Source organism: Stegostoma tigrinum, chromosome 23, assembly GCF_030684315.1.
Source record: "Stegostoma tigrinum isolate sSteTig4 chromosome 23, sSteTig4.hap1, whole genome shotgun sequence".
Classification (NCBI taxonomy): Eukaryota; Metazoa; Chordata; class Chondrichthyes; order Orectolobiformes; family Stegostomatidae; genus Stegostoma; species Stegostoma tigrinum.
Genome location: NC_081376.1, coordinates 54,297,244 through 54,325,000, shown reverse-complemented (window position 1 = coordinate 54,325,000; position 27,757 = coordinate 54,297,244). Strand labels below are relative to the sequence as shown.

Below are 27,757 nucleotides of genomic sequence, written 5' to 3'. Positions count from 1 at the left end.
CCCTGCTGTTTTTGGATTTGACCAATTGTACCTGTGAAGGTCCCCAGGCAACCTGAGCACAAACACAAGAGCAAAGTCTACAGCTAACCCTGAGGAGCATTGTTACACAGCTCCCTGAAAGTGGATAAGGTGGTCAAGAATGCCAGTGGCATGCTTACCGCCATCAGTCAGGGCATTGAGAGTAAAAGTTAGTAAGTCATGTTGGAGTATTATGTGCAGTTCTGTTCACCACACTGTAGAAAGGATGTGGCAGATTTGGACAGGGTGCAAGAGAGATTTACCAGCGTGTTCCCTGGATTAGAGTGTATTAGCTTTCAGGAAAAATTAAACAAACTTAGATTGGTTTCATCAGAGCATTGGAGGCTGAGGGGTGGCCTGATAGAAATATCTAAAATGATGAGCGGCATGGATTGGGAGTATAGTCAGAGTCAAATTCTAGGAGGCATAGGTTTAAGGTGAGAAGGCAAAAGTTTAGGGTAAATGTGTGAAGGAAGGTTTTTACGCTGAGTGTGGTAGGTGCCTGGAATGTGCCGTCAGAGGAGGTCACAGAAATGTTTAAGAGGCATTTAGGCAGGCCCATGACCAGGCAAGAAATAGAGGGCTCTGGACCATGTGCTGGCAGATGAGTTTAGTTTAGAATGGCATCATGGTCAGTACAGACATGGTAGGCCAAAGGGCCTGTTCCTGTGCGTAAAGTTCATTCTTGGATAATGAACATTCTGCTGATGAAATGCAATTTGATCCCGTTTGTGTGGCATTGCTGAATGAATGGGAGCATATTCAGAGCAAATACCTGTCAGATGCAGACAATATTGCTCGTGCCCTCCTGACAGAAACAGTAACTCACTCAGTGTGTGGAGGCAGCCATTTTGGATTATTACTGTGCAGTTAACTTTGGATCAAAGATGGTAAGGGTTCAACTTTGTGTTCTTGTGAGTGACTTCAAGCCTTACCTTAGACACAGGACGTTACCATTCCCAGCTCCATGTTCCCTTCTGTGACACTGTGGACCCCCAGTTATCCCCGCGTCCCCATTTCCATTAATGACTCTGGTTTACCCCCAGAGCCCAATGCCCTCTGGGCCATACACTCTCCCCAGGTAGAGGTGAGTATGATAGTGCCCTGTCAAAATTACATTTCTGGAACTCTTCCCCATCCCTGCAACCCCCAGCTCAATCCCCATTCTGCACCATGCTCCATGAGATCCCAGCCTCCCAGTCTCAAATGCCCCCTTTCTCTGTTAACATTCCCTCTGTGACACAATCCAATGAAGCTTGTCTCCAGCCTCAAACTTCCCATTTCCCCCAGGTTGCCACAGTCTGGCCCCTGATAAATGCCCAGGCTTTTGATAACCAGTTCCCCAGGGCTGACAATGTCTCAGCCACTGGGTGGATGTGTGGGGAGGCCTGACTGAAAATGGCCAACTTCCCAGACTGATCTCTCCCCAGCTCCTGATAAACTACCTGTGACCCTTGGATTAATTTTATCTGACCTGCAGGTCTGACCATGACCCTGTCCTGGGAATGTGACAAATAGATGAGCTAATGGGAAGTGTGGAGCTGGATGAACACAGCAGACCAAGCAACTTCTTAGGAGCACAAAAGCTGTCGTTTTGGGCCTAGACCCTTCATCAGAAAAGAGGGAGGGAGAGAGGGTTCTGAAATAAATAGGGAGAGAGGGGGAGGTGGATCGAAGATGGATAAAGGAGAAGATAGCTGGAGAGGAGACAGACAAGTTAAAGGGGCGGGGATGGAACCTGTAGAGGAGAGTATAGGTGGGGAGGTAGGGAGGGGATAGGTCAGTACAGGCAGGACACCAGGTCAAGGAGGTGGGACGAGGTTAGGAGGTAGTGAATGGAGGTTGTGGCTTGAGGTGGGAGGAGGGGATAGGTGAGAGCGTGGGTGTGTGTCCCTGTGGGTGTGTGGGTCAGTGTTTCCCTGTGGGTGTGTGGGGTGTTTCCCTGTGTTGTGTGTGGGGTCAGTGTTTTCCTGTGGGTGTGTGAGGCTATGTCCCTGTGGGTTTGTGGGGTGTGTGACCCTGTGGGTGTATGGGCTGCGTCCCTGTGGGTGTGTAGAGTCAGTGTTTCCCTGTGGGTGTATGGGGTGTGTCTCTGTGGGCGTGTGGGGGTGTGTCCCTGTGGGTGTATGGGGTGTGTGTCTGTGTGTGTGTGGGAGTGTGTCCCTCTGAGTGTGTGGGGGTGTTCCCCTGTGGGTGTATGGGGTGTTTTCCTGTCGGTGTGTGGAGTCAGTGTGTCCCTGTGGGTGTGTAGGATATGTGTTGGGGTGTGTCCCTGTAGGTGTGTGGGGCCAGTGTGTCCCTGTGAGTGTGTAGGGTATGTGTTGGGGTGTGTCTCTGTGGATGTGTGGGGCCAGTGTGTCCCTGTGGGTGTGTGGGGTATGTGTTGGGGTGTGTCCCTGTAGGTGTGTGGGGCCAGTGTGTCCCTGTGGGTGTGTAGGGTATGTGTTGGGGTGTGTCCCTGTGGATGTGTGGGGCCAGTGTGTCCCTGTGGGTGTGTAGGGTATGTGTTGGGGTGTGTCTCTGTGGATGTGTGGGGCCAGTGTGTCCCTGTGGGTGTGTAGGGTATGTGTTGGGGTGTGTCTCTGTGGATGTGTGCGGCCAGTGTGTCCCTGTGGGTGTGTAGGGTATGTGTTGGGGTGTGTCCCTGTGGCAGCAAGATCTACAAAACACAGGAAATAGCTCAGGAACAGATGGAATCCCAAATACCAGCTTGTGGGGCTCGACAAACAAAAAATGATGCAGTTTGTATCCACTCGTTTTTAAACTGGTCGTTGGGTTATGTGTGAAGGTGCTTCTTTGCCACCTATTCTACATTTTTCTCCCTTCATCCATGCACACCCTCACCGTCAAAACAGGTTTGGGACTGTGCAGGGTCATGGGTAATCTGAGAGCTTCAGGAAGGCATTAGCTGTCAATGATGGGATGGCTCCAACTGGGAGACACCCAAACAGCTGTAATCAGTCGCCTATGAAAGTCCCTTACAGTAATAGGTTATGGAAGATCACAGAGTAGGGGAAGAGGGAGGTGGGGGGAGCTAGTCAAAGGAAAGGACTTATGCAGCATGAACAAGACCATGTACTGAAGGGAGTAAAGGGATCTCACAAATGAAAGTCTCTTTGGTGCCTGTTTCAAACTCCTCCTTTTCTCATTTCTGATGAAGAGAACTGAACCACCAACAAGAAACCTGATGGGGAGAGTTGGGGGAAGAATTTGAACGCGATGTTACAAAAAACAGTGATTGCCTATTGAAATATTTGCAGTTCATGCCTTATATATTCATTTGTTGGATTCAGGTCTTTTAAAGAAAATTCCTCATGTTTCATTTATGATAGATTTCTATTATTTGCAGTCTAATTCCAGATAAGAGTAAAACAAATATTTGGAATTATACAGTGTTCAGTCATAGAGTAGGGCAAAGCAGAGGTTAGACTGAGTATGTTATAATAGAAATCTCCTTTTCTTAAAAAAAAATCTGTCTTCTGCTAAGAAACACAGATCATAGGACAAGTGAGCTGGACTGAGAGTAATTTTATTAATAGTGAGTGGAATCCTACAACAGGGAGTTTGAGTTCACATAGCAATGATTATTTGAATCCATTCCAGTAAAAAAAGTTAAGGTTGCCATAGTCCTCCTGGAGCATGATACTGCTCCCCCGGGAGATGGTGGGGTTTTAACCTAACAGTCACCAAGCCTCAGGTTCTCAGGGAGAGTTCTTCATGGTAACTATAGCTGGTGCAGGAACTGAGCCCAGCCTCTTGGTGTCACTCTGTATCACAAGCCAGCTGTCCTGCCAAATGAGCTAACCGACCCTCATTAAAGTCAAAACAGAAACAGCACAAAACTGCATTGGTGTCACATCTTTACTGCTGTTTTCCTTTCAATAACCTGTCTCTGGAAATCTGCCAAATCTCGCTCTTGCTTTCTCTCTCTGCCCCTTCCACATGTGCCCAACCCCCCTCCCTCTGCCCCTTCCCACTCTCACTCGCCCATTTCCCCCTCCCTATCCCCTTTGAGAACACACACAGAAATGACCAAAGCTGAGCCGATTAGTTGGGTCGCTCTGCTCTCACTCTGGTCCAATGCACACTCAGGGGACGATATTCCAGCTCATGAGAAGTGGAAAGGACAGTGGGAAAATTGGGTAAAAAGCTGTGGCCCTTCCATCTTTCCTGGGGTTAATTTGGGAACATTTTCGAGTAACATGCCTGGTAGTAGTGGGAAGGCAGTTAAAACATTTTAGGAGGTGATTGGAAGGATTAACCATGGGGTTGAAGGGTTATGGAGAGTAGGTAGGAAAGTGGAATTCAGTCTGAGACTAAATCAGCAATGATCATCTTAAATGGTTATGCAGACTCGAGGGGCTGAATGGCCTACTCCTGCTCCTATTTCAGATATTGTTGGGGGAGTGAGGAAGGGGTATTCCTAGTTCCTGCAGGTGAGATTTTCACAATTCATTCAGGTAATGGTCTTTCAAAGTGGTCTCCCACTTCCCTTGAAACAGCTTTTCAAAGTGACCACAGGGTCGATTACCAGGAAGCTGCTACTGGCGCCAATCCTTGAGATCCCCAGGCTTTAATCCTGACCAGTCTCACAATCGAACTGGGAAGAGTGTGCTGGTGATAATGGGAACTGCAGATGCTGGAGAATCCAAGATAATAAAATGTGTGGCTGGATGAACACAGCAGGCCCAGCAGCATCTCAGGAGCTGAAGGGTCTAGGCCCGAAACGTCAGCTTTTGTGCTCCTGAGATGCTGCTGGGCCTGCTGTGTTCATCCAGCCTCATATTTTATTATCGGGGAAGAGTGTGCTGTTGTTATCAAATCCCAGTTAAGACCATCAAAATAACCAATTTGTCTGACTGATTGCAACTCAGGAGAAAAGCAATTCACACCAGCTGTTGTCAGTAACAGGCTTAATTTTAACCAGAGGAGCGAAAAGGAAGATTTCAAATCTATGCAATTTAACTATACGCCTTCCAAATTTCAAACATACACACACAGTAACCATTAGAACATTTAATATACAGACGCTGCGGGTGGAATTAAATTTTTAAATGGAGTCAGCAAAGTCTGAAAGATGCACATTCAGAACCACAAAGATTTGAGAAATTGAGTTTATTCTACTTGGAGCAGAGTAGATTAAAAGATGATGATATTCCTTCCGGAAAGTTCATTCAGAAGGCCTGGAAATCGTCCGATTGTTAATGAGAAAACTGCAGGTCTGTCGGTTCTCTCTCAAGGGCCCATTAAATGTCTGCGTGCCGTTTAAAGTTAAACTCTTGGGTTGAAAGTGAATAAACTAAATGCATGAATCAGTAATTTGTTGGAAGGATTTTGTTTGTGTTAGAGTTGTTGAGATTGGTCATCCTGTACGTGAGCTGTGTGAGTCGTGTATGAGGCAGAGCAGGGGGAGGGCTGTCACATTGACATTGTTACCGCTGGGATTTTCATTTCACACCGAGCAATTTACTGGAACACGCTTTTTCAAAGCAATATTTTCAAAAGATCTGTGTGACTCGATAAACCTATCACGGCCCCACAATTAATGGAGGAATGCGTGTGGTTTACATGTTATTTTAAGGTTGTATCCACAGGGATTTAGACAATTTCTTCAGAGCGGGAGGTGAGCTGGATGTGTAAATGTCAGTTTTGAAGAGAGTTGCTGCCTGTAAGCTGCTTTAATTTAATTAGCTTTACAGCTCTCAGGTTGAAATTTGAAAATAAGAAATGAACAGCCAGAGTTGGGACTTCAATGTGTGCTTTAATATCTTTCAGGGAACCTCACTTTTTAAGTTGTTGATACATTGGTTTACGTTCCAGTTGGTCACACAGTGTTGGAGACGGCCTGGGGCTGCCGGGAGGTGGGTAAATGCGGTTAGTACTGGCACCTACAATCATCTGTCCCCTCCCCCACAGTTTGCAGAGGCTCCCAGCTCATGGAGGGTCAGGTGGGGTAGGGATTAAGCCTAAGAAGCTCCATGCCCAATGGACAAGCCCATAGGCATCTGACTACACCCACTGCCTACCCAATTCCTCAGAGGAGGCTACTTCTGTTTCCCTGTCATTTCTTGTCCTTCCGAGATCCTTCTCTTCTCTCCATTGCCTTTCCCCTCCCCTCCACTCTGTGACCTTCCTTAGGAGGACCCTCTTCTCTTGGTGGCACAGAGCTGCCAGCACTCTGATGCAACAGTGACATCACTAGAACACCACCCAATAGAGTAGTGCATAAAGAGATGGCCAATTTGGAGACAGTCTCTGGGCAGATTTTACTGTCGGTCTCACTGTTACTAAGTGTGAGCTAGGATCACCTCCCAGTTTCAATCAGGTATCGGGTTTTGAAGCTCCTGCAAAAATCAGGTCCTCTATTTCATATTTCATAATGAGTTTAATTCACGGCTATGATATTTACAAATCCTGATACAAATTAAGGGTGTTTCAGTCTGTAACAGAAAAGCTTCAAATAGTGCAGCCAGTAATGTCCCTGTGTTTTCCTGACACCAGACAAAGATGTGATCTGTCATCTACTATCCATGGGGAAATCAACGCGGTGTTTTACAAATTCCTGCTTTAGAAATACAACTAGTCTGACTCCAAACCAGAACATAACAAGGCCTCACACCTAACGTGCATTGTCTGACCTAAAATATCATCTTTTCTTTACACTGATAAAACCTTTAGTTCTCACAGGACCATGACTTGAAAGGAATTTGGAGATTTACATATACATATTAATCAATTAAAACTGATTTAGGTTTGTTTAATATGTTTTCATCAGTGGTGTGTCACTTTGATGTTTTACTTATAGATTCTGTGTCTAATACCACCTCATTTATACCTGAAGAGGGAGCAAGGCTATGAAAGCTTGTGTTTTCAAATAAACCTGTTGGACTATAACCTGGTGTTGTGTGATTTCTGACATTAGACAATGAAAGTACATCGCAGGGGAATCTATCCAGGGAGATCACTGTACAATGTTACAACTCCAACCCTCCTGACCGCCCTCCCTGGAAATGCAGCTCTACAATACACAGAGATAATGGGAATTGCAGATGCTGGAGAATCCAAGATAACAAAATGTGAGGCTGGATGAACACAGCAGGCCAAGCAGCATCTCAGGAGCACAAAAGCCGACGCTTCGGGCCTAGACCCTTCATCAGAGCTCTGATGAAGGGTCTAGGCCCGAAGCGTCGGCTTTTGTGCTCCTGAGATGCTGCTTGGCCTGCTGTGTTCATCCAGCCTCACATTTTGTTATCTACAATACACACATTGTCAAAATCTAGAAAAACAGGTCACACGACAGCAAATTGCTGACGTTAGAAAGTCCAGAAACAAAGGAAACATTGAATGAGTGTGTTTGAGGAAGAAACATGAACATACAATGGCATTACAGAAACTGAAGAGAAGGAAGAATATTCGCACAATACAAAAATAACACGAGAAAAGCCCAAACTGTCAGACTAAAGAGAAGGTTTTATTAAATATACTGACCATTATATTTCTGCTTCCCTGCCCTTCCTTCCCCAAGAAATACTGGGCCACTTTCTTACTGAATGTCAAAGCGGGGTGGGGTGGGGGGGGAGGTGAGGCGGGGCAGGATACTGGCCTCTATGCAGTTAGTTCACCTTCAAAAGTGAAAATCATAAATGAGGCACAACACATGAAAGCGTAATCCAAATGCGATCATTTTTGGGCCTGTTAAATTACCAAAGGCAGGTTTTCCCCAACTCTTGCAGTCATTCGCAAACTGTTCCACAGTTTTTCTTTTCTTGCTCCAAAACCAGAATTGGGAATGGGAGGATCATTAAGGAAGAGTTTTCACACAAGTCAAAGAGACTTTATTACAGTCAGAATTCCTGACCCATTTTACGCAATTGACATGTGATGCATCACTGCATGAAGTGGGAGTGGTTGTTTTTCATAGTTTACCCAACGGTAAAGAGAAGGTAATAGCTTTTATTTCAAGACCATGAAACAAAGCGGGAGTTACCTGTGTACAGATAGAGAATGAAACTCTAGCAATCATTTTTGCCATTAGATGATTCCATCAACACTTTTATGTTCAGGAGTTTACCTGCCTACGGTCAACTGATCACTGACCTTGTACAGGCACCTTCTCCACCAGCAAGCTGCATGGAGAAACAAAGCCAGAAAGTTGCTGGAAAAGCTCAGCAGGTCTGGCAGCATCTGTGAAGAGAAAGCAGAGTTAACGTTTCAGGTCCAGTGGCCCATCTTTAGAATCGGGTTCTGCCAGTTCTGAAAGAACCACAAATGCTGGAAATCAGAAGAAAAAACAGAAATTTCTGGAAAAACGCAGCAGGTCTGGAAGAATCCAGTTCTAAAGAAGAGTTACCGGACCCAAAATGTTAACTCTGCTTTCTCTCCACAGATGCTGCCAGACCTGCTGAGTTTTCACAGCACTTTCTCTTTTTGTTTCTGATTTCCAGCATCTGCAGTTCTTTCAGTTTTTGAGCTCTATGTAGAGGGGGTGCTGTTGCTATCAGCTCACTCTTACGCAACGAACAATTGTCAATTCAACTTACACGTGAATTCTCATGTGCTGTCTGAGTTATCTTCATCAAATATGTCAACTACAAGCAGTCCTTATGCAGAGGTTTTCTTGTTCAAACAAGTGGAGAACACTCTGGTAATGATAGTAAATTAAGAAATAAATTAGAAATGATCCACAACAATACAAAGTGATAAGCATGGACGGGCTGTTAAGTGGCTCAGAGGGGAACTTGCAGGTGGGATGATGTCTAACTACTATGTTTTAGTCCATCAGGGTCCATTAGGCGGAGATGAGTAAATCTGAAAACAACATTTGCGAAACAACAGCCATTTTGGAACTACCCAAGACATGTCTCCCATCGGTCATTCTGATTGGTCAGATAACAAATGCTCTACAGATTTGACAACAGGAAAGATTTAGAGGGATATGGGCCAAATGCAGGCAAATGGAACTAGTTTAGTTTTGGAAACCAGATGGTCGTGCACAAGTTGGGCTGAAGGGTCTGTTTCCGTGTTGTAATAGTCTATGATTGAGCTTGAATGATGAAGTTACTGATTGCAGTCTCAAAGGTGCGGATGCTGTGATACTGTGGGATAATTTTTTTGAGGTGCAATGCTTTTATTTTGCCTCTTGTTGTGTAAGACTCGATTGCAGACAGACAAGATTGAAGCCCTTTGTTGTTTTCTGTAAAAGATTGTTTTTTGTCTCAACTATTTTCACAGAATGAATTAGAACATAGAACATAGAACATAGAACAGTACAGCACAGAACAGGCCCTTCAGCCCACAATGTTGTGCCGACCATTGATCCTCATGTATGCACCCTCAAATTTCTGTGACCATATACATGTCCAGCAGTCTCTTAAATGACCCCAATGACCTTGCTTCCACAACTGCTGCTGGCAACGCATTCCATGCTCTCACAACTCTCTGCGTAAAGAACCTGCCTCTGATATCCCCTCGATACTTTCCACCAACCAGCTTAAAACTATGACCCCTCGTGCTAGCCATTTCTGCCCTGGGAAATAGTCTCTGGCTATCAACTCTATCTATGCCTCTCATTATCTTGTATACCTCAATTAGGTCCCCTCTCCTCCTCCTTTTCTCCAATGAAAAGAGACCGAGCTCAGTCAACCTCTCTTCATAAGATAAGCCCTCCAGTCCAGGCAGCATCCTGGTAAACCTCCTCTGAACCCTCTCCAAAGCATCCACATCTTTCCTATAATAGGGCGCCCAGAACTGGACGCAGTATTCCAAGTGCGGTCAAACCAAAGTTTTATAGAGCTGCAACAAGATCTCACGACTCTTAAACTCAATCCCCCTGTTAATGAAAGCCAAAACACCATATGCTTTCTTAACAACCCTGTCCACTTGGGTGGCCATTTTAAGGGATCTATGCATCTGCACACCAAGATCCCTCTGTTCCTCCACGCTGCCAAGAATCCTATCCTTAATCCTGTACTCAGCTTTCAAATTCGACCTTCCAAAATGCATCACCTCGCATTTATCCAGGTTGAACTCCATCTGCCACCTCTCAGCCCATCTCTGCATCCTGTCAATGTCCCGCTGCAGCCTACAACAGCCCTCTACACTGTCAACGACACCTCCGACCTTTGTGTCATCTGCAAACTTGCTGACCCATCCTTCAATTCCCTCGTCCAAGTCATTAATAAAAATTACAAACAGTAGAGGCCCAAGGACAGAGCCCTGTGGAACTCCACTCACCACTGACTTCCAGGCAGAATATTTTCCTTCTACTACCACTCGCTGTCTTCTGTTGGCCAGCCAATTCTGTATCCAAGCAGCTAAGTTCCCCTGTATCCCATTCCTCCTGACCTTCTGAATGAGCCTACCATGGGGAACCTTATCAAATGCCTTACTGAAGTCCATATACACCACATCCACAGCTCGACCCTCATCAACCTTTCTAGTCACATCCTCAAAAAACTCGATAAGGTTTGTAAGGCATGACCTACCCCTCACAAAGCCGTGTTGACTGTATTTGATCAAGCCATGCTCTTCCAGATGGTCATAAATCTTATCCCTCAGAATCCTTTCTAACACCTTGCAGACGACAGACGTGAGACTTACCGGTCTATAATTGCCGGGGATTTCCCTATTTCCTTTCTTGAAGAGAGGAATTACATTTGCCTCTCTCCAGTCCTCAGGTACGACTCCAGTGGAGAGCAAGGATGCAAAGATCTTCGCAAGTGGCGAAGCAATTGCATTTCTCGCTTCCCAAAGCAGCCGAGGACAAATCTGATCCGGGCCTGGCGATTTGTCAATCTTAATGTTTGACAAAATTTTCAGCATATCAGCTTCGTCTATCTCTATCCATTCCAGCATGCACGCCTGCTCTTCAAAGGTTTCATTCACTACAAAGTTGGTTTCTTTCGTAAAGACAGAAGCAAAAAACTCATTTAGGGCTTCCCCTACCTCCTCAGGCTCCACACACAAGTTCCCTATGCTATCCCCGATCGGCCCTACTCTTTCTTTGACCATTCTCTTATTCCTCACGTAAGTGTAAATTGTGATCAGAATAAAAATATCCCATCATGCAGGTTCATTAGATCCTTATTGAAGACACCAAAAATATAGTCACACTAAATTCATTGGAAAATCAGCTTGAGAATGATCAAACAGTGAGAGTGTTCTGCCTTTGGGCATTGAGGTATCTGAGGCCTGAAAATAATTAGACTCAACTAATCGTCTCTGATTTAAATTTCTGAAAGAATTGTCTTTCTGCTAGGTTTGGACATCTCAGCATTTTTGCATCACATTAATATTGATGTGGCAATGAACAAAAATAATTGAAGTAATTTAGTTGTGGGTGTTGAGGTTGGTTGGCTCGCCGAGCTGGTTTCCTGTATCGCAGACGTTTTGTTACCGTGCTGGGTAACATCATCAGTGCAGCCTCTGATGAAGTGTCGGTGTGTTCTCCTGCCTGGTTTTTAAACTCTGGGGCCTGTTGCGATGGATTGCCTCACTTCGGGTTTCCTTCACGGTGGAATGTATATGGGTTGGAGTTCAATGTGTTTATTAATAGCATGCTTCGCAACAAACACATAGAACTCCACCCCACATACATTCCACTACGAAGGAAACCCAGAACTGAAGCAATCCATCGCAACGGACCCCAGTGTTTAAAAACCAGGCGGGAGAACACACCGATGCTTCATCAGAGGCTGCACTGAGGATGTTATCAAGCACGGTAACGAAACATCTGCAATACAAGAAACCAGCTCGGCGAGACAACCAACCTCAACAACTACAATCCCAGCTACCAATCTACTCCAAAACCTTAGGAAGTAATTTAGATTTGAATAACTTCAGCTACCCTACAAAATATTAAAATAAAGTATCACATTTTTTAGAGAATTGTTCTAATCCCAGCTGACAGTCCTGTCAGAGTTCAAATCTGACGTCCCTTTAAGGTTCAGAGAGATTGCAAGCAAAGTTGATTGTGAGTCAGTGATGCTCATTGTCTTTCCCTTGGGGGCACCATAACATCTCAGGCTTGGTTGACATAGAAAACACCAAGAACTGAGCTCCTCAGGGGCTGGAGTGATTATTCCGCTCCCCCCCCCCCCACTTCACCTCCGTTTTAATTTATTTCCCTCCTTCCTCTATTATTGTTCTTGTTGCACTGTTCCTTGTGTTTTTTATATCCATTCAGAGGATGCGGGCTGTAGCTGACCAGGCATCATTTATAGTCCATTCCTAATTGCCCAGAGGGCCTTTAGAAGCCAACCACTTTGCTGTGGGCCTGGAGTCACATAGCCAGACCAGGTAAGGTTGGCAGATTTCTTTCCTAAAGGCCATTAAGTGAACCAGATGGGATTTTCCCAACAATCAACTCATGGTCATCAGTTGACTCTTAACTCCAATAATTTAAATTAAATCCATAGCCAACTGTCTGCTATAGCAGGATTTGAACGCTGGCCTCCAGAACATTACCAGGGTCTTTGGATTAACAGTGTAGTGATAACACACTGGGCCAGGATCTCCCTTTTGAGAGTGCAGTTTGTTTGTGCCTTGTTATTTTAACCATGTCACAAGGGTTTCAGTTTTAATTCGCAAAGAATAAAAGAGCCGAATTCTTAAATTCAACAAGTGTAGGCGGTGTCCTGGCTGCCTACCCCTCTCCTGCGGCTACATTCACACATGGGTAACTCTGGAACGGGAGCATGTAGCATCCACCAACACCCTCAAAGAGAGGGATGGGCGCTGCAGGGTCCCAGTCCAACACCTTTCTCAGTTAGTTCCCTCCCTTTGGGTTTCGTGTTCTTGTTACACAGCCCCTGGTGGGCAGCGCATGTAATTCTTTGTGTAATTTGTAAACTGGTTGAACACATTTGGGCTGTGTTTGTTAATTGTTTAGTTGGTTAACTGGGAGACTTGGTGAAAGATTCCGTCTGTAACTGCAGAGCTTTCAGAGATAGGCGGGTGCTGCAGAGGCTGGGGTGAATTATCTCTCCTTGATAATAACAGTTTGATTAACACCTCTGAACAAAAACAGGAAAAGGATTTAAATTAATAGGTTTTCCGGTCTTGATAACAATGATCCTGAACGGGGTGAGCCGAGTGCTCCCCAGCAAGGAGATAAAAAACATGGACCTGCTGGTGCAGTGACAGTGTCCATGCCCCTGGACCAAGAGGGTGAGTTTGTGAGAAAATAAACGAAAGGGTCAGGCTCAGCCCCATCTTTGTTTCCCCAATGTGGTTTTATTGTTTCAGCGATAGCAGGAATTGCAGATGCTGTGTCCATCCAGCTCTACACCGTGTTACCTCTTGGTTTTATTGTTGTTGCACTGAGTGTAATTTATTCATTAGGAGACTTTTTTCAAAAAATGTTGATGGGGGGTTAATTTTACAAAAGAAATGCTCAGTTCTTAAATTTAATAAAAAATGTTGGATTCTTCCCAAGTTTGGGTTGGTTTCTGGCTTGGGAAAGGGTGCAGAAGGATGCTTTCCTGCTCCTCTGATGCCGCTTGCACTGCTGAGTTCATCCTGCTCTACACCTTGTTATCTCTTTGTACTTTACTGTGGATTTACAATAAACCCTTTGTAAATCTCTGAACATTTTTTGATGCCTTATGGATGTTGGTATATGAAAGAGGTGCTACCTGACAAATCAAATCCCAGAAGGAAACCTGGTTTGATCAATTATTTCAGAGATAGTAGGAACTGCCGATGCTGGAGAATCTGAGATAACACTGTGTGAAGCTGGAGGAACACAGCAGGCCAAGCAGCATCAGAGGAGCAGGAAAGCTGACATTTCAGGCTTAGGCCCTTTTTATGAAGAAGGGTCTAGGCCCAAAACATCAGCCTTCCTGCTCCTCTGATCCTGCTTGGCCTACTGCGCTCCTCCAGATCTACACTGTGTTATTTCTTGACCAATTATGTTTTGAGTTAACTAGTTAGCATGGTGATAGGTTACGGAGATATAGTCACATAAGACTTCAGGCTTTCTTGAACAACACAACAGAAGTTTATCACGGTGTAGAAGAAATGAGGAAAAACACATGATGTTGAAACCATTTAATTAAATCTAAATGTCACTGGAAAACAAAAGTTCTAGCTCATTTCCTGACACTATCTCCTATAGAAACTCAAATCCAGAGAAATTAACTCATATCGCTACTCTGTAGGATTCTACTTAACTGACTCCCAACAGTTTCTTTCCTGTGGTCTACAAGATCATTTGTAAGAACATAAGAATTGGAAGCAGGTCATTCAGCCCCTCGAGCCTGCCTCGCCATTCAATATGATTATGACTGATCTCATCTCGGCCTCAACTCCACTTTCCGGCCCGCTCTCCATAACCTTTGAACCCATTCACAGTTAGAAATCTGTCTATCTCCTATCTAACTTTACTCAGTGTCCCAGCATCCACTGCAGTCTGAATTCCCCTTGAGAGAAGCAGTGTCTCCCTATTTCTGTCTCAAATCTGCTGCCCCTTGTCCTAAAGCTACAACCTCTCGTTCCAAATTGTCTCACATGAGGAAACATCCTCTCTACGTCTAGTCTGTCAGTCCCCTTTAGCATCTCATATCCCTCAATCAGATCTCCTCTCATCCTTCTAAACTCCAGACTGTATTGGCCGAAACTGCTCAGTCTCTCTTCATAAAACAAACCCCTGATTCCCAGAATGAATCTCGTGAATTTCCTCTGAACTGCCCCTGACACAACTCCAACAAACCTTACTCTAACTGATACCTTCTGAGCTGGCACTCCCAATAAACCAGCAAAAATTACATACTGCAAATAGTATAAAGTCTTCTGTATTATTCTGTCCAGTTATAATACTTTTAACTTATTTACCTCAGTGTAAATATACGTGTTGTCCAATTGAATGGCCACACGATATATCAACTTTTGACTCAACTTTGAGTCAATTTCTGCTCAAATACCATGATCTACCGCGAAGTCTGAGTAATCAGATGAGAGTGTGAGTGAGAAGGCTCTCTGCAGGTATGTTTTATTTAAGGAAAAGTTGTGAAATTACTTAAGTGATTTATGCTGTAAATATAGTATAACGATGATGTGTATACCTCTGCAACACATTACTGTGTGTTTTTAAAGTGATTATATAGACCTCTTGATTATCTGGAAGATTTGACCATCGGGCACACTCCTGGTCCCGCGGGGGCCGGATAGTAAACTGTTCACTGTACGTCCCTCCACAAGTAAGAGGAACAAAATTTGATGAGCCCTTTCCAAATCTGCTGAAACAAACTTCTCTACAAATCTGGGAGCAAAACTTACTAAGTTCTAATAACCTGCAGAAAATTGGACTCACCTGGTTTCAGAGGGTGAGCCTATTCCCTGCACTGTTTCTGTAGGAGAAAACTAAAATCAGCACCAGTGTCCTCCAAACTGAGCTCAAAAACCTACCTCTGAACTGAATTTAAAATAAATAAAGTTGCTCATTCTATATTCTCGTGAACTGAAAACAACGCTAATGGTCTTACATGTTGACTCTACCTGTCATAAACCCAACCATACAAGCATGTGGAGTTGGATGGACCTAGCTGAGTGTGCACCATGGTCAGTATGGACCAGTTTGGGCCGAAGGCCCTGTTTCCATGCTGTATTACTCTATGACTCTATGAACATGGCAGGCCTAGCAACCTTCTTTTCTCTGAAGAAGGGTCTAGACTCAAAAGGTCAGCCTTCCTGCTCCTCCGATGCTGCTTGGCCTGCTGCGTTCATCCAGGTCCACACCTTGTTATCTTCAGGCTGGTTCACAGCTTTACAAATGACACTGATCCCCTTCCCCTGCCCAGGCTCCCCACCAGCACAATGAGTGGAATGATTGTGTTTAATTTTCTCAGAAAGCTCACTAGTTACCAAGTGAGGTTTTTGTATTAGGTGTGGTGTTTAACGGTTGTGTTAATGTGAATCAGGATAACATCAGACAAAGACTTAAACTTGAATTTGCTATCCTGCAGCACTCGTGAGGACAGGTTGTGTTTTTAACTGGTCATTCTTTATCAAGCTTCCTAGGTATTTTTAAATGCTCTTTTTAAGGAGATATTTTTGGACTATCTTGCTGCGCTGTCTGTTTTGCACAATGCTCACTGTAGTTATTACCAACGTGGGCTCAAAGCACCACTCATTACTTTGATATTTCCCCATTCACTCCTGGGAAGTGTCAGTTTAACTCAGCACCTTGTACTGAGCCTGTAAAAACTGGAGGATTTATTCTTATTCAAACCTTGTTTCTGCCTCTGTTCCAGGCTGGCAGCAAGTCTTGTCCAGTATAACTGGAATAAAACCCCAAAAAACATGGCCCACAATGTAAAAATCACTCCTCATTCCAACCAAATGTTGGCTGGCAGCAGACATTGTGGGAGCGATGATAGTGAGGGGATGGGGGTGACACAGCCAAAACCTCCCATAAGACCAGAAGAGATAAGAGCAGGAGTAGGCCAGTCAGGCCCTCAAGCCTGCTCCATCACTCAATAGGATCCTGGCTGATTCGACATTTCTCATGTCCACTTTCCTGCCCTTCCCCATAACCCTTGATTCCCTGACTGATCAAGAGTCTACCTCAGCCTTAAATATGCACAAGGGTCTCCCCACAGCTCCCTGTGGCAATTAGCTCCAAACATTCATTGCCATCTGAGTGAAGAAATTCCTTCTCATCTGTTTTAAATTGGCGCCCCTTTACTCTGACACAGAGCCCTCCGTTCAGAGAACTACAGCCCGATGCCATCCCTGGCATACTTTGTCTGCCAATCTCAGGCTGGTGTCTTCAGACATCAGCAAATGGACTGAGAGAAGGTGAACCTGCGATTCTGCAGCCATTTGCCCCACTGAGCAGGTGGAAAGATGCCGTGACAAAGTGAACCTCGTCACTTGACATTTTAACAATGGAAACCTGAGGGGTCTTCTACCGAAGCCGAAGCTAAATTCAGCTCAAGCACATCGAAGCTTGTTTTAATGCGAGCCTTGATAACCTTAAAAATAATTGTTGCAACGAAACTCTGTCAGTTCCCTTGGGCAGCCAAAAGAAAAGGAAAAGTAATAACATTGGGTAGGGTAAGCTGCACTTGTGGACTTTGCTGACATGGTAAGACATGGGACTAAGGTGGAGAATCATAGAACCTTACAGGGCAGAAAAGGCTCTTCGGCCCATCATATCCGTACTCCCAATAATACACTGTTCCCTACACTGGTCCCACTTTCCCACTACAGCCTTGTAACCTTGAATACTGTGACCTTCTTTTCTCATCAATTGACTTGTGGAATACCTTGGGATTCTCCCTAATCTTGCCAGCCAGCATTTCCTTCCTCATGACCCTCTCCACTGTCCTATTTGCTTTCTTGAGATTGCCCCGCACCTCCTAGACTATTGTGGGGCCTCGGTATTTTTGTTCTCTGTGCCCATTGGACGGGGGGGGGTCTGGAGCTCATCACCTTCCCTCCTCTACCTTGGTTAAGGTCTCAGGGATATCCTTCCCACTCCATTGCCAGTTGAGGCCTCTAATGGAACAATTAGGTTCCAACTTAACCAACCTCAGTTGGCTGTCTGGAAATGTGGTTTGCTTGTGACGTCCCTACCTGCAAGATTGTTCCTGATGAGGGGATCCATTGCAGGGAAAGGGGGTTGCCCATGGAGATGTGAGCCCCTGTCCCACAGTCTCACCCATTGCCCCCTTCTGTGGCCTGTGCCCCTCACTGATGCTGTGCATCAACTGGGCACTGCCTGACTAGTGTGGGGAGGAGATAGAGGTCTTCAGCTGGTCCCAGCAGCAGGTGAGACAATCTCTGTTCCCTGCAATCGCCTGGATCACTCATCATTCATTAATTCTGATAACTCACGGCCAGTCATGTTATTTAAATGATGAAATCTCGTTTTTAACAAAATCAGAAATTGCTGGAAAAGCAATATTCTGAAGAAGGGTTGTTGGACCTGAAAGGTCAACTCTGTTTTCTCCCCACAAATGCTGCCAGGCCGGTTGTGTTCCTTCAGCAATTTCCGATTTTGTTTCTGATTTCTAGCACCTGCAGTTTGTTGATTTTTAGTTTAGTAAATCTAATCTTTATTTTGAATGCTGAGGAGATGCCGGTTATGGACAGGGGTGGACAAGGTCAGAAATCACAAGGCACCAGGTTATGGTCCAACAGATTTATTTAAAAAGCTCGTGTTTTCTGACCTTATTTTGAATGTTGAAATGTATTTTATGAATTACACAATCAGCATAATGATATCATGACAATTCCCATAGGAACTCTAACAAAACACCTGGACTTTGTGGGACACAGTCCTTTGTACATTTGACAGGCAGAACCTAAAAATCCAATAGTTACTTGAATAAGTCTCATTATGAGCAAGAGATAAAGATATTGTGAATTATTACTTCAACCCTAAAAATTTGTCAGGGCTACCTTAAAGTGACACTATTTGTACTGTCATTGATGTTTAATGTTAAAACAAATAACCATAGATGCTGGAAATCTGAAGCAAAAATGGGAATTGCTGAAAAAACTCGGCATGTCTGGCAGCATTTGTGGAGAGAGAAACAAAGTTTATGTTTCGAATCCAGGGACTCGTCATCAGACCTGGACTTGAAACTGTAACTATGCTTTCTCTCCAGAGGTGATGCCAGACCTGGATCCTTTTTTATTCAAGAAATATCAGGGTTTACACTGTGATTTTACATATATTTTTTATCTCAATTCCTCACTTGTCTCACAAATGAGTGATCACTTCAGCTCATTCCAATATGGAAGAGATTTTGTTTTGAAGAGCAACGAGCTGTATCGCAGGGGGACAGGCCCATCAAGACTGCACTGACACATGATGCCTTTTTAAATTAAAAACTTCCTGCCTCTACCCGGTCTGTATCCCTCTATTTGCTGCCCATTCATGTATCTGTCAGGATTCCTCTTGAACGTTGCTGTTGAACCTGCCTCCACCCTCTCCCCTGGCAGCCTATTCCAGGCACTTACCACCCTCTGTGTAAAACAACCTGCCTCTCACAGCTCCTTTAAACTTACCCCCATTTACCTTAAACCTATGTAATGGACATTTCTACTCTGGGGACAAAAGGCTCCGCCTATCCGTCCCTCTCATAACGTTGTTCACCTCCCTCAGGTCACCTCCCTCATCCTGTGACGTTCAAGTGGAAACAAACCAAGTTTGTCCAATCTCTCCTCATAGCCAATACCCTCCAAACCAGGCAATATCGTGGTAAACCGTTTCTGCCCCCTCTCCAAAGCATCCACATGGTTCTGGTTGTGTGGTCACTAGAGCTGTAAGCAATATTCCAAATGTGGCTGAGCTATACGTCTATACAACTGCAACACGACTTGCCAAGTTTTATACTCTATGCCCCAACTGATGAAGGCAAGCATGCCATATGCCTTCATGACCACATTATCCACTTGTGTTGTCACTTTCAGGGAACAATGGCCCTGTACGCCTAGATCCCTCTGTATGTTGAGGCTACTAAAGGCTATGCCACTCACTGTAAACTTCACTCCTGCATTCAACTTTCCAAACTCCATCAGCCATTTCTCCAACCAAGTCTCCAACCTATCCATATCCTGCTGTGTCCTCTGGCAATCTTTCACATTACCTGCAGTTCCCCCAATCTTTGTGTCGTCCATAAATTTACTAATCAACCAGCTACCGTCTCCTTCAAATAATTTATATACACAAATAATTTATATACACAACAAACAGGGGTCCCTGCACTGATCCCTGTGGAACACCAATGGTCATCGATCTCCACTGCTCCCACTGCTACTCTCTGCCTTCTATGAGTAAGCCAGTATTCAACTTCACAGCTGACCGTAGATCCCACATGATTTTGCCTCTCACACCAGCCTGCCATGAAGAACCTTGTCAGAGATCTTGCTAAGGTCACTCTAAGGCGCAGCACCAGTCTGCCATGAAGAACCTTGTCAGAGATCTTGCTGAAGTCACTCTAAGATGCAGCACCAGCCTGCCATGAAGAACCTTGTCAGAGATCTTACTAAAGTCACTCTAAAATGCAGCACCAGCCTGCCATGAAGAACCTTGTCAGAGATCTTGCTAAAGTCACTCTAAGACGCAGCACCAGCCTGCCATGAAGAACCTTGTCAGAGGTCTTGCTAAAGTCACTCTAAGATGCAGCACCAGCCTGCCATGAAGAACCTTGTCAGAGATCTTGCTAAAGTCACTCTAAGATGCAGCACCAGCCTGCCCTCATCAGCCATCTTTGTCACTTGCTCAAAAAACTCAATCAAGTTTGTGAGGCACAACCTGCCACACACAAACCATGTAGGCTACCGCTAATAAGTTCATATCTTTCCAAATGTGAATAAAGACCTAAGTATCTTTTCAAATAATTTCCTTATCACTGACATAAGACTCTTGGCCTGCAATTTTCCGGATTATCCCTGTTACCATTTTTAAACAAAGGAACAACGTTGACTATTCTCCAATCCTCTGGGACCTCTCTTGTGACCAAAGACAACACAATGATTTTGTATGAGGCGCCAACAGTATCCTCACCTGCCTCCCTCAGTACTCTGGGATATATCCCATCAGGTCCTGGGGACTTGCCTATTTTATTGCTTTTCAAAACACCAAGCACCTTCTCCTTTTTCTAATTGACTTGCCCCAGAATATAAACATACTCCTCCTGAAACTGACCACCCACCACGTCCTTCTCCTTTGTAAATCCCAATACAATGTATTCATTAAGGACCTCACTCACCTCCTCTCACTCTGCACATAAATACTCTCCTTCATCCTTGAGTGGACCTACCTTTCCCATAGCTACATTTTTGCTCCTTGAGATTTTCCTAAATCTTGTCTGCCAAAGAAATTTCCAGGCCCCTTTTAGCCCTCCTAATTCCTTGTGTGAGCTCTTTTCAGTTTCGAGGGCTCTCTCTGTCTTCAGTTTCACTCATATTAATGAATGCCTCCTTTTTCATTTTGATTAAGCTCTCAGTTTCTCTCGTCATCCAAGGTTCCTGAATCTTGCCATCCTTATCCTTTATGTTCACAGGCACGTGCTGGCCCTGAACTCTATAATAATTTTCCCACATTCCCAGGGTGGTATTACCCTCAAACATCCACCCCTCCCCCCAGTTCTAAATTCCCCATTTTCTGCCTAATTTATCCTCCGCGGGAGTTCAACTATTTTCTGGTGGTAGCTGAGAATAATTGGATCTATAAACTGGATTTGAAAATTTAAACAGCTTCTCCTCCGCAAAAGGACAGAGGAACGTCCAAGAAAATTATTGGAATAGCTGTTTTTGCTGCCTGTGGAATTTCATGAGCCGAATGTTGAGTACGCTTTGTGTGGGGAACATTACAATGCATGAATAATTTATTTTCATTTACAGAATGTGGGCATCACTGGCTGACCAGCATTTATTGCCCATCCCTAATTGCCCTTGAGAAAGTGATGGTAATCTACCTGCTTGAACTGCTGCAGGCCATGTGCAATCCCCATTATGTCCTTAGGGAGGGAATTCCAGGATTTTGACCCAGTGACCATTAAGGAACTGCGATATATTTCCAAGTCAGGATGGTGAGTGTCTTGCAGGGGAAGTTAAAGGCCCATGTACCTGCTGCCCTCGTCCTTCTGGATGGAAGTGGTGGTGGGTTTGGAAGGTGCTGTTTGAGGATCTTCGGTGAATTCCTGCAGTGCATCTCATAGGCAGTCAGAATGAATGTGCCGCCGAAATTTATAAAGTGTTGACATTCTATTGGGTTAAAAACCTACCATGCTAGCGTGTGGAATTCTCTGCTACAGAATGCAGTTGAGACCAAAGCATTGAACATATTCAGAAGGAGTTAGAAATAGTTCGAATGGATAAAGGCATCAAAAGGTATGGGGGAGAAAGCGGGGAGAGGGAACTGAGTTGGATGATCAGCCATGATCATACCGAATAGTAGAGCAGGCTTGTAGGGCTGAATGGCCTGCTCCTGTTCCTATTCTATGTTTCTACGATAGTTTCGGTTCTTGTTTCAGTACAAAGATGTGTGTCCATCAACATACTAAAGCCATGAGACAAAAGCTCCATGAAGAGACAGTCTGTCCTGTAATTTTTAGTTCATGCTGAGTGCAATTTAACTCCAGTCAATCGAGAGAAGGTCAAACAATAAAAATCTAATGATCGTGCAGTGCTCTGTCATTTAAAATGTCACTGTGAACTTCAACAGTGTGATCTGCCAATTTCTTCAGCATTTCCTTTGACAAGAGCATGATTAAAGTTTAATGTTCACAGCAGCTTTCTAAATATTCTATTCCATAGACAGCCTTTTACTATTAACATTTAATGCTGGAAATCATTAAATTGGAGTTGGTTAATGAGCATTGTGGGGATAATTATCACATGAAATACTTGGGTGATAACTTAGTTGATGGATCATTTGTCTGAAATGGAATTTGCTCAATTTTCAATTTGCATTGCACTCAGAATCATAATTAATTCATAAAATTGCTTGCTTTGATGTGATATGTATTTCATTCTACATTAGGTGCTCTATTGTTACTGCAGTCCTAGAGTCGGGGTCCTAGGGTCATAGAGCCAGGGAGGTCTACAGCACAGAAAAAGGCCCTTCAGCCCATCGAGTCTGCATCAGTCACAAACAAGCTTGCCACTATGTTAATCCCATTTCCCAGAACTTGACCCATTGCCTTGGGTACCAATAGAGACAGACTCTGGAAGATAGAAATAGCTGGGAGTGAGGTGGTGGGGGAGGGGTGGCAGCACAGATGTCATTGGTGATCTGGCCCAGGACTTTCTTTCAGTTAGATCGTTTTATCCATTGTATTGTGCCAGATTGTGGTGATAGTTGAAGCTTTTCATTATTAACTATAAAATGTAAGAGACAATAGATAAATAAATCACTCATTATTCATATTTCACAACTTTTATAATTTTTGCTTTTCAGGTCAATTGACTAGCCGTTGGATTTGAATCCAGCTATAAAATTGCTTTATATAATCTGGTATGAAGCTAAAGCCAGGACTGCATGACTAATACACACTATTCCCAAATGGATAACAAGCTACTGAATTATAAATATGCCATTGCATACACAGAACAATCTGCTGACAATTACAGGGCACAATTGTAAGATTTTTCTGAGCAGGAACCATGATGGATGGGGTGAGTCAGTCAGGCAGGAGGCAAAAGTTGGAATTGCTGATGGATTCTCCTTGTTCTTCAGTTACACGCCATGAACAGTTACTGCTGAGTGTTGCACAAAGAGTGGTGCCGTGTCAGGCACTCTCCAAAGTGGAACATTAACACAACCACACAAATGAGCAAGATTCCTCCTCAGATGAAGATGAATGGGATGAGGAAGGAGGATGTGATTGCTATTGGATGGGATACCAACAACAGTCTTGGCTAAAAGAATCACAAAATAGCTGGGGCTGCAGAGATAGACACAGTGTGATAGAGCTGTACAGCATGGAAGCAGACCCTTCAGTCCAATTTGTCCCGGCCTAAACAGATATCCTAGATAAATCTAGTCCTATTTGCCAGCATTTGGCACATATCCCACTAATCCCTTCCTATCCACGTCCCCATCCAGACGCCTTTTAAATGCTGTAACTGTACCAGCCCCCACCACTTCCTCTGGCAGCTCATTCCAACAACACACCACCCTCTGTGTGAATAATTTGCCCCTCAGGGGGTCTCCTTTATATCTTTACCCTCTCACTTTAAACCAATTCCCCTCTAATTTTGGATTCATCTAAATTTGGGGAAATTCTTGAAACATCGAAGTTGATCAGATGATTTGGGCCCATTTTTCCTCTATTGGGTTAAAGCAGCACCAGAGACCAACCACATAAGGTGATGACCAGGAAATTCAAGTGAGAATTCAGAAGAAACCTCTTCAACCAGACATTGATGAGAATGTGGGGCTCCATACAGCAGGGAGTGAGTGAAGGAAATCACATAACTAGATTTAAGGGGAAATCAGACAGGTTATTGAGGGAGAAGTGGGGGGGATAAAGAAATGGAGGGAGAAGGGAATAGAGGGAGGAACGAAAGGAGGGAGAGGGGAACAGAAGGAGGAGGGAATGGAAGGAGGAGAGAATGGAGGACTATAGAGATGGGTTGAGTTGCAAAAAAGGGAGAAGTGGCTCAAATGTAGCAAAATCACCAATGGGCTCCCTGGGTTGAAGCTGTGCGAGACAGGAAGTGGATTTGTAATTGTCTGCATTTAAACTATTTCCAATGGCCTGCGTTTAAACTGTTTGTAATGAGCTGTGTTTAAACTGTTTGTAATGGCCTGCGTTTAAACTGTTTGTAATGGCCTGTGTTTAAACTGTTTATAATGGCCTGTGTTTAAACTGTTTGTAATGGCCTGTGTTTAAACTGTTTGTCATGAGCTGTGTTCAAACTGTTTATAATGGCCTGTGTTTAAACTGTTTGTAATGGCCTGTGTTTAAACTGTTTGTCATGAGCTGTGTTCAAACTGTTTATAATGGCCTGTGTTTAAACTGTTTGTAATGGCCTGTGTTTAAACTGTTTGTAATGGCCTGTGTTTAAACTGTTTGTTGTGGCCTGTGTTTAAACTGTTTGTAATGGTCTGTGTTTAAACTGTTTGTTGTGGCCTGTGTTTAAACTGTTTGTTATGGCCTGTGTTTAAACTGTTTGTAATGGCCTGTGTTTAAACTGTTTGTAATGGCCTGAGTTTAAACTGTTTGGCCTCAGCTGCAGCCTCTGCTGTAATCTCCAAATGATCCCGATGCTGAATGTGGTCTTCCAGTGCCTGTCATTGAACCACAGGCAGTGTCCGTCCGAAATGTTGGGGCTTGTGCCCTGGAGGTACCACACCTGCTTCGTGCTGACACATTGCCAAGAGGTTGGTGCATCCCCGTGCACCAGCTGCGTATGTGCTGGCACTTGGGGCAGGGTGAGATAGCAGTAGGACCGCTCTGTTCAGCAACATGTCCACTTCCCTGACCGAAAGCAGTTGATAAACAACAGAGAGCTGCTGGCTCTGTGAAACAGCAAGGCAAGGCGGGAGCATTGCGGGACCCTCTCTGGTCCCACTGAGGGGATAAAGTGCTCAAACTCAACACAAACCAGGGATGTTGTGAGCATCCAAAGTGAGTGAGTGTGAAGAGAGCAAACAAGGCAATACTGACAGCTCCCTGGTCCACCCATGGGCACAGGAAACTTGCAGCAGCATTGCATTGGAAGGTGCAGCATTAATGTGCAGAGCCTGTAGGCGGTGGGTAGGAGATATGCCATAATGATGCAGAGAAGCTGATATGTGGCAGATACTGATATCTGTCGTTATGGGGTGATGTGCCCAGTGCCCATGGAGTGTGCCCTCAGATGTCTCCAAGGTGACAGTCTGGAGGAGCAAACGGTGATCAGGAGTCACCAGGTACCATTTCCGACTCTCAGGTCAGAATTTTCACTGCCTGGTTTCTGCCCAATTGTTGGAAGAAATGGAGGGTGTGGATTAACAAGATGAGGGCAATGATAAATGATGATCCCTGTTAATAGCACTCAAGTCTCCCACTGGTGCAAATCTCATCTCACTGTCAAGGGCGTGGTTGGAAAATGCAACCTGTTGGTCTTGACTTTGAGAAAGATTTCACTCAAAAACTGACATAATTCTCCAAAGTTTCTCACTGTAGCTTGCTGTGTCCAGGCCCTGGGAACATACTGTCTGCTGTACTTCTTTAAAAAAATTCAATTACTTAATGGAAAATCAGCAGGAGGACACAGCAATGGCTTTAAACTTTTAAAAACTTCTTCCACTTTTTAATTTCTAGAACACTTTTTGGGTCAGATTTTCAGTTCTTCCACCCTGAGCTGGGAATGTGGTGATTTCATACAGAAGCAAAACAACAGTCTCTGATGAAGGGTCTAGGCCCGAAACGTCAGCTTTTGTGCTCCTGAGATGCTGCTTGGCCTGCTGTGTTCATCCAGCCTCACATTTTATTATCTTGGAATTCTCCAGCATCTGCAGTTCCCATTATCTCTTAACTTGTGCTTCACTGGAATTAACACCGACATCATTAACTTACTTTAAAACTATCAGTTTGGTGAACAGAGCGAGCATTAACAAAGTAGTAAATGAGGGTTAGAATCCTATACTTTCTCAGTGAAGCCTGTAACTCACAGCCAGAGAGGGTCTCAGGCCTGAACCCCAGTTAATTTCATTGAGGGATGAAGATTTACACAGGAGTGCTTTCAACGAGCTGACAGCAAAGACGTGAACGTGGTAAAAATGCTGACCTTCCTGCCATCTCCAGTGAAAAGATATAAACATCATTTTCCTGTTCCACTCTACAACCTCATTCCCTTTGTATTCCAACCCCAAACAGTGACAATCACAGAAGTAAAAATTATCAAAATAATTTAACTGGGTGGTTGAAGATGCTGTCACATTTTGTGACTGTTCCTCACAATTATCTGAAGCTGGGAATTTGTTGATAATCTGTGTGGGAAAGAAAGAAACATCAAATCACTTCAACAGCTTTACAAAATAATCCATACCGACAGCTCCATTTAATCACCAAACAACTTTGGCTGCAGCTTAAGCTTACAAATTGAGCTGCTCTCAGTGACAGGTACGATGTTTCTTCAAAGCTGTTGGTAGATCATCGACCGAACACTTCAGGAATGGCATTAATACATTTTGCCATGATAGGTCTGAAAGAACCTCTTCAGTACTTACTACAAAAGGACTATCCCTAATGGCGGGACGTTCATCAAAATAATTTAAAACCTCAAGTTTAAAAATCCATTCAACATTGGGTTGTGCAGGTTGGAATACAGATTGTTAGCGATTGCCAGGCTGTGGTTATGATGAGGCTTCACATTATGGTGAATAAACCATAAGAAAGATAATACACCAGACAGAACAAATATTCCAAAGCATTTTGAACATGAAAGAGGCTCACCTCATGTGCTGGACTCATTTTGTGAATATGCTTTACATACACACCTAATTAATCCGTTAATGTTTTGAGGCAATTTAATTAGTGGAGGTAACATTCTCAGGAAGATAAAATCCTGTGCGATTTCTACTTTCACTTTTGCTGTAAAGAGAGACATGTTTCCAAAGGTTTTTGTCTTGTATTCATCAGGATACACACACAAGAATGTCAACTTTCAGACAACCGCGACAATTTATGTTGCACTAGTAACAGGTATCAGTTGGTTGGCAAGTCAACTCTGATTTCCTGAGGTGATGACACAGAGAAAACAATGGAGAACTGTAGGTTTTTTCATCTATTCATGGGACATGGGCATCATTGGCTGCGTCAGCATTAACCACCCGTCCCTAGTTGCCCCTTGAGAAGGTGGCGGTGAGCTGCCTTCTTGAACCGCTGCAGTCCCTGTGTTGTAGATTGACCCACAATGCTGTTAGGGAGGGAATTCTGGAATTTTGAAGGAACGGTGATATATTTCAAAGTCAGGATGGTGAATGGCTTGGAGGGGAATTTGCAGGGGGTGGTGTTCCCATGTATCTGCTGTCCTTGTCCTTCTAAATGGGAGTGGTTGCGTGTTTGGAAGGTGCTGTCTGAGGATCTTTGGTGAATTTCTGCAGTGCAGGAAGATCTTGCATCTCTTACAGGGAGAAAGTGGATCTCCCACCTTGCCTTGACTGACTGGAGCAGAAATTGCTGGGAGCATCAATTGGGAAAACTGAAGCCATAAGCTTCAAACCTTCCACAAACACCATGTCCAGACCAACATCTCCGTCGCACCCAATCCCACCCTCTGCTGTTTGTCA

The 27,757-nt window shown here is 44.2% G+C and overlaps 1 protein-coding gene across 1 annotated transcript in view; it reads left to right on the top strand.

The window, feature by feature from the left end:
- clec19a (C-type lectin domain containing 19A) overlaps positions 1-23,234 on the top strand; it is a 117,323-nt gene extending 94,089 nt beyond the window's left edge. Inside the window, exon 5 of the mRNA XM_059654200.1 lies at positions 22,934-23,234. Within this exon, the coding sequence (XP_059510183.1) occupies positions 22,934-22,959 (26 nt within the window). The 3' untranslated portion in view covers positions 22,960-23,234. The remainder of the gene's footprint in view (positions 1-22,933) is intronic.
- Positions 23,235-27,757: the final 4,523 nt, after the last annotated feature.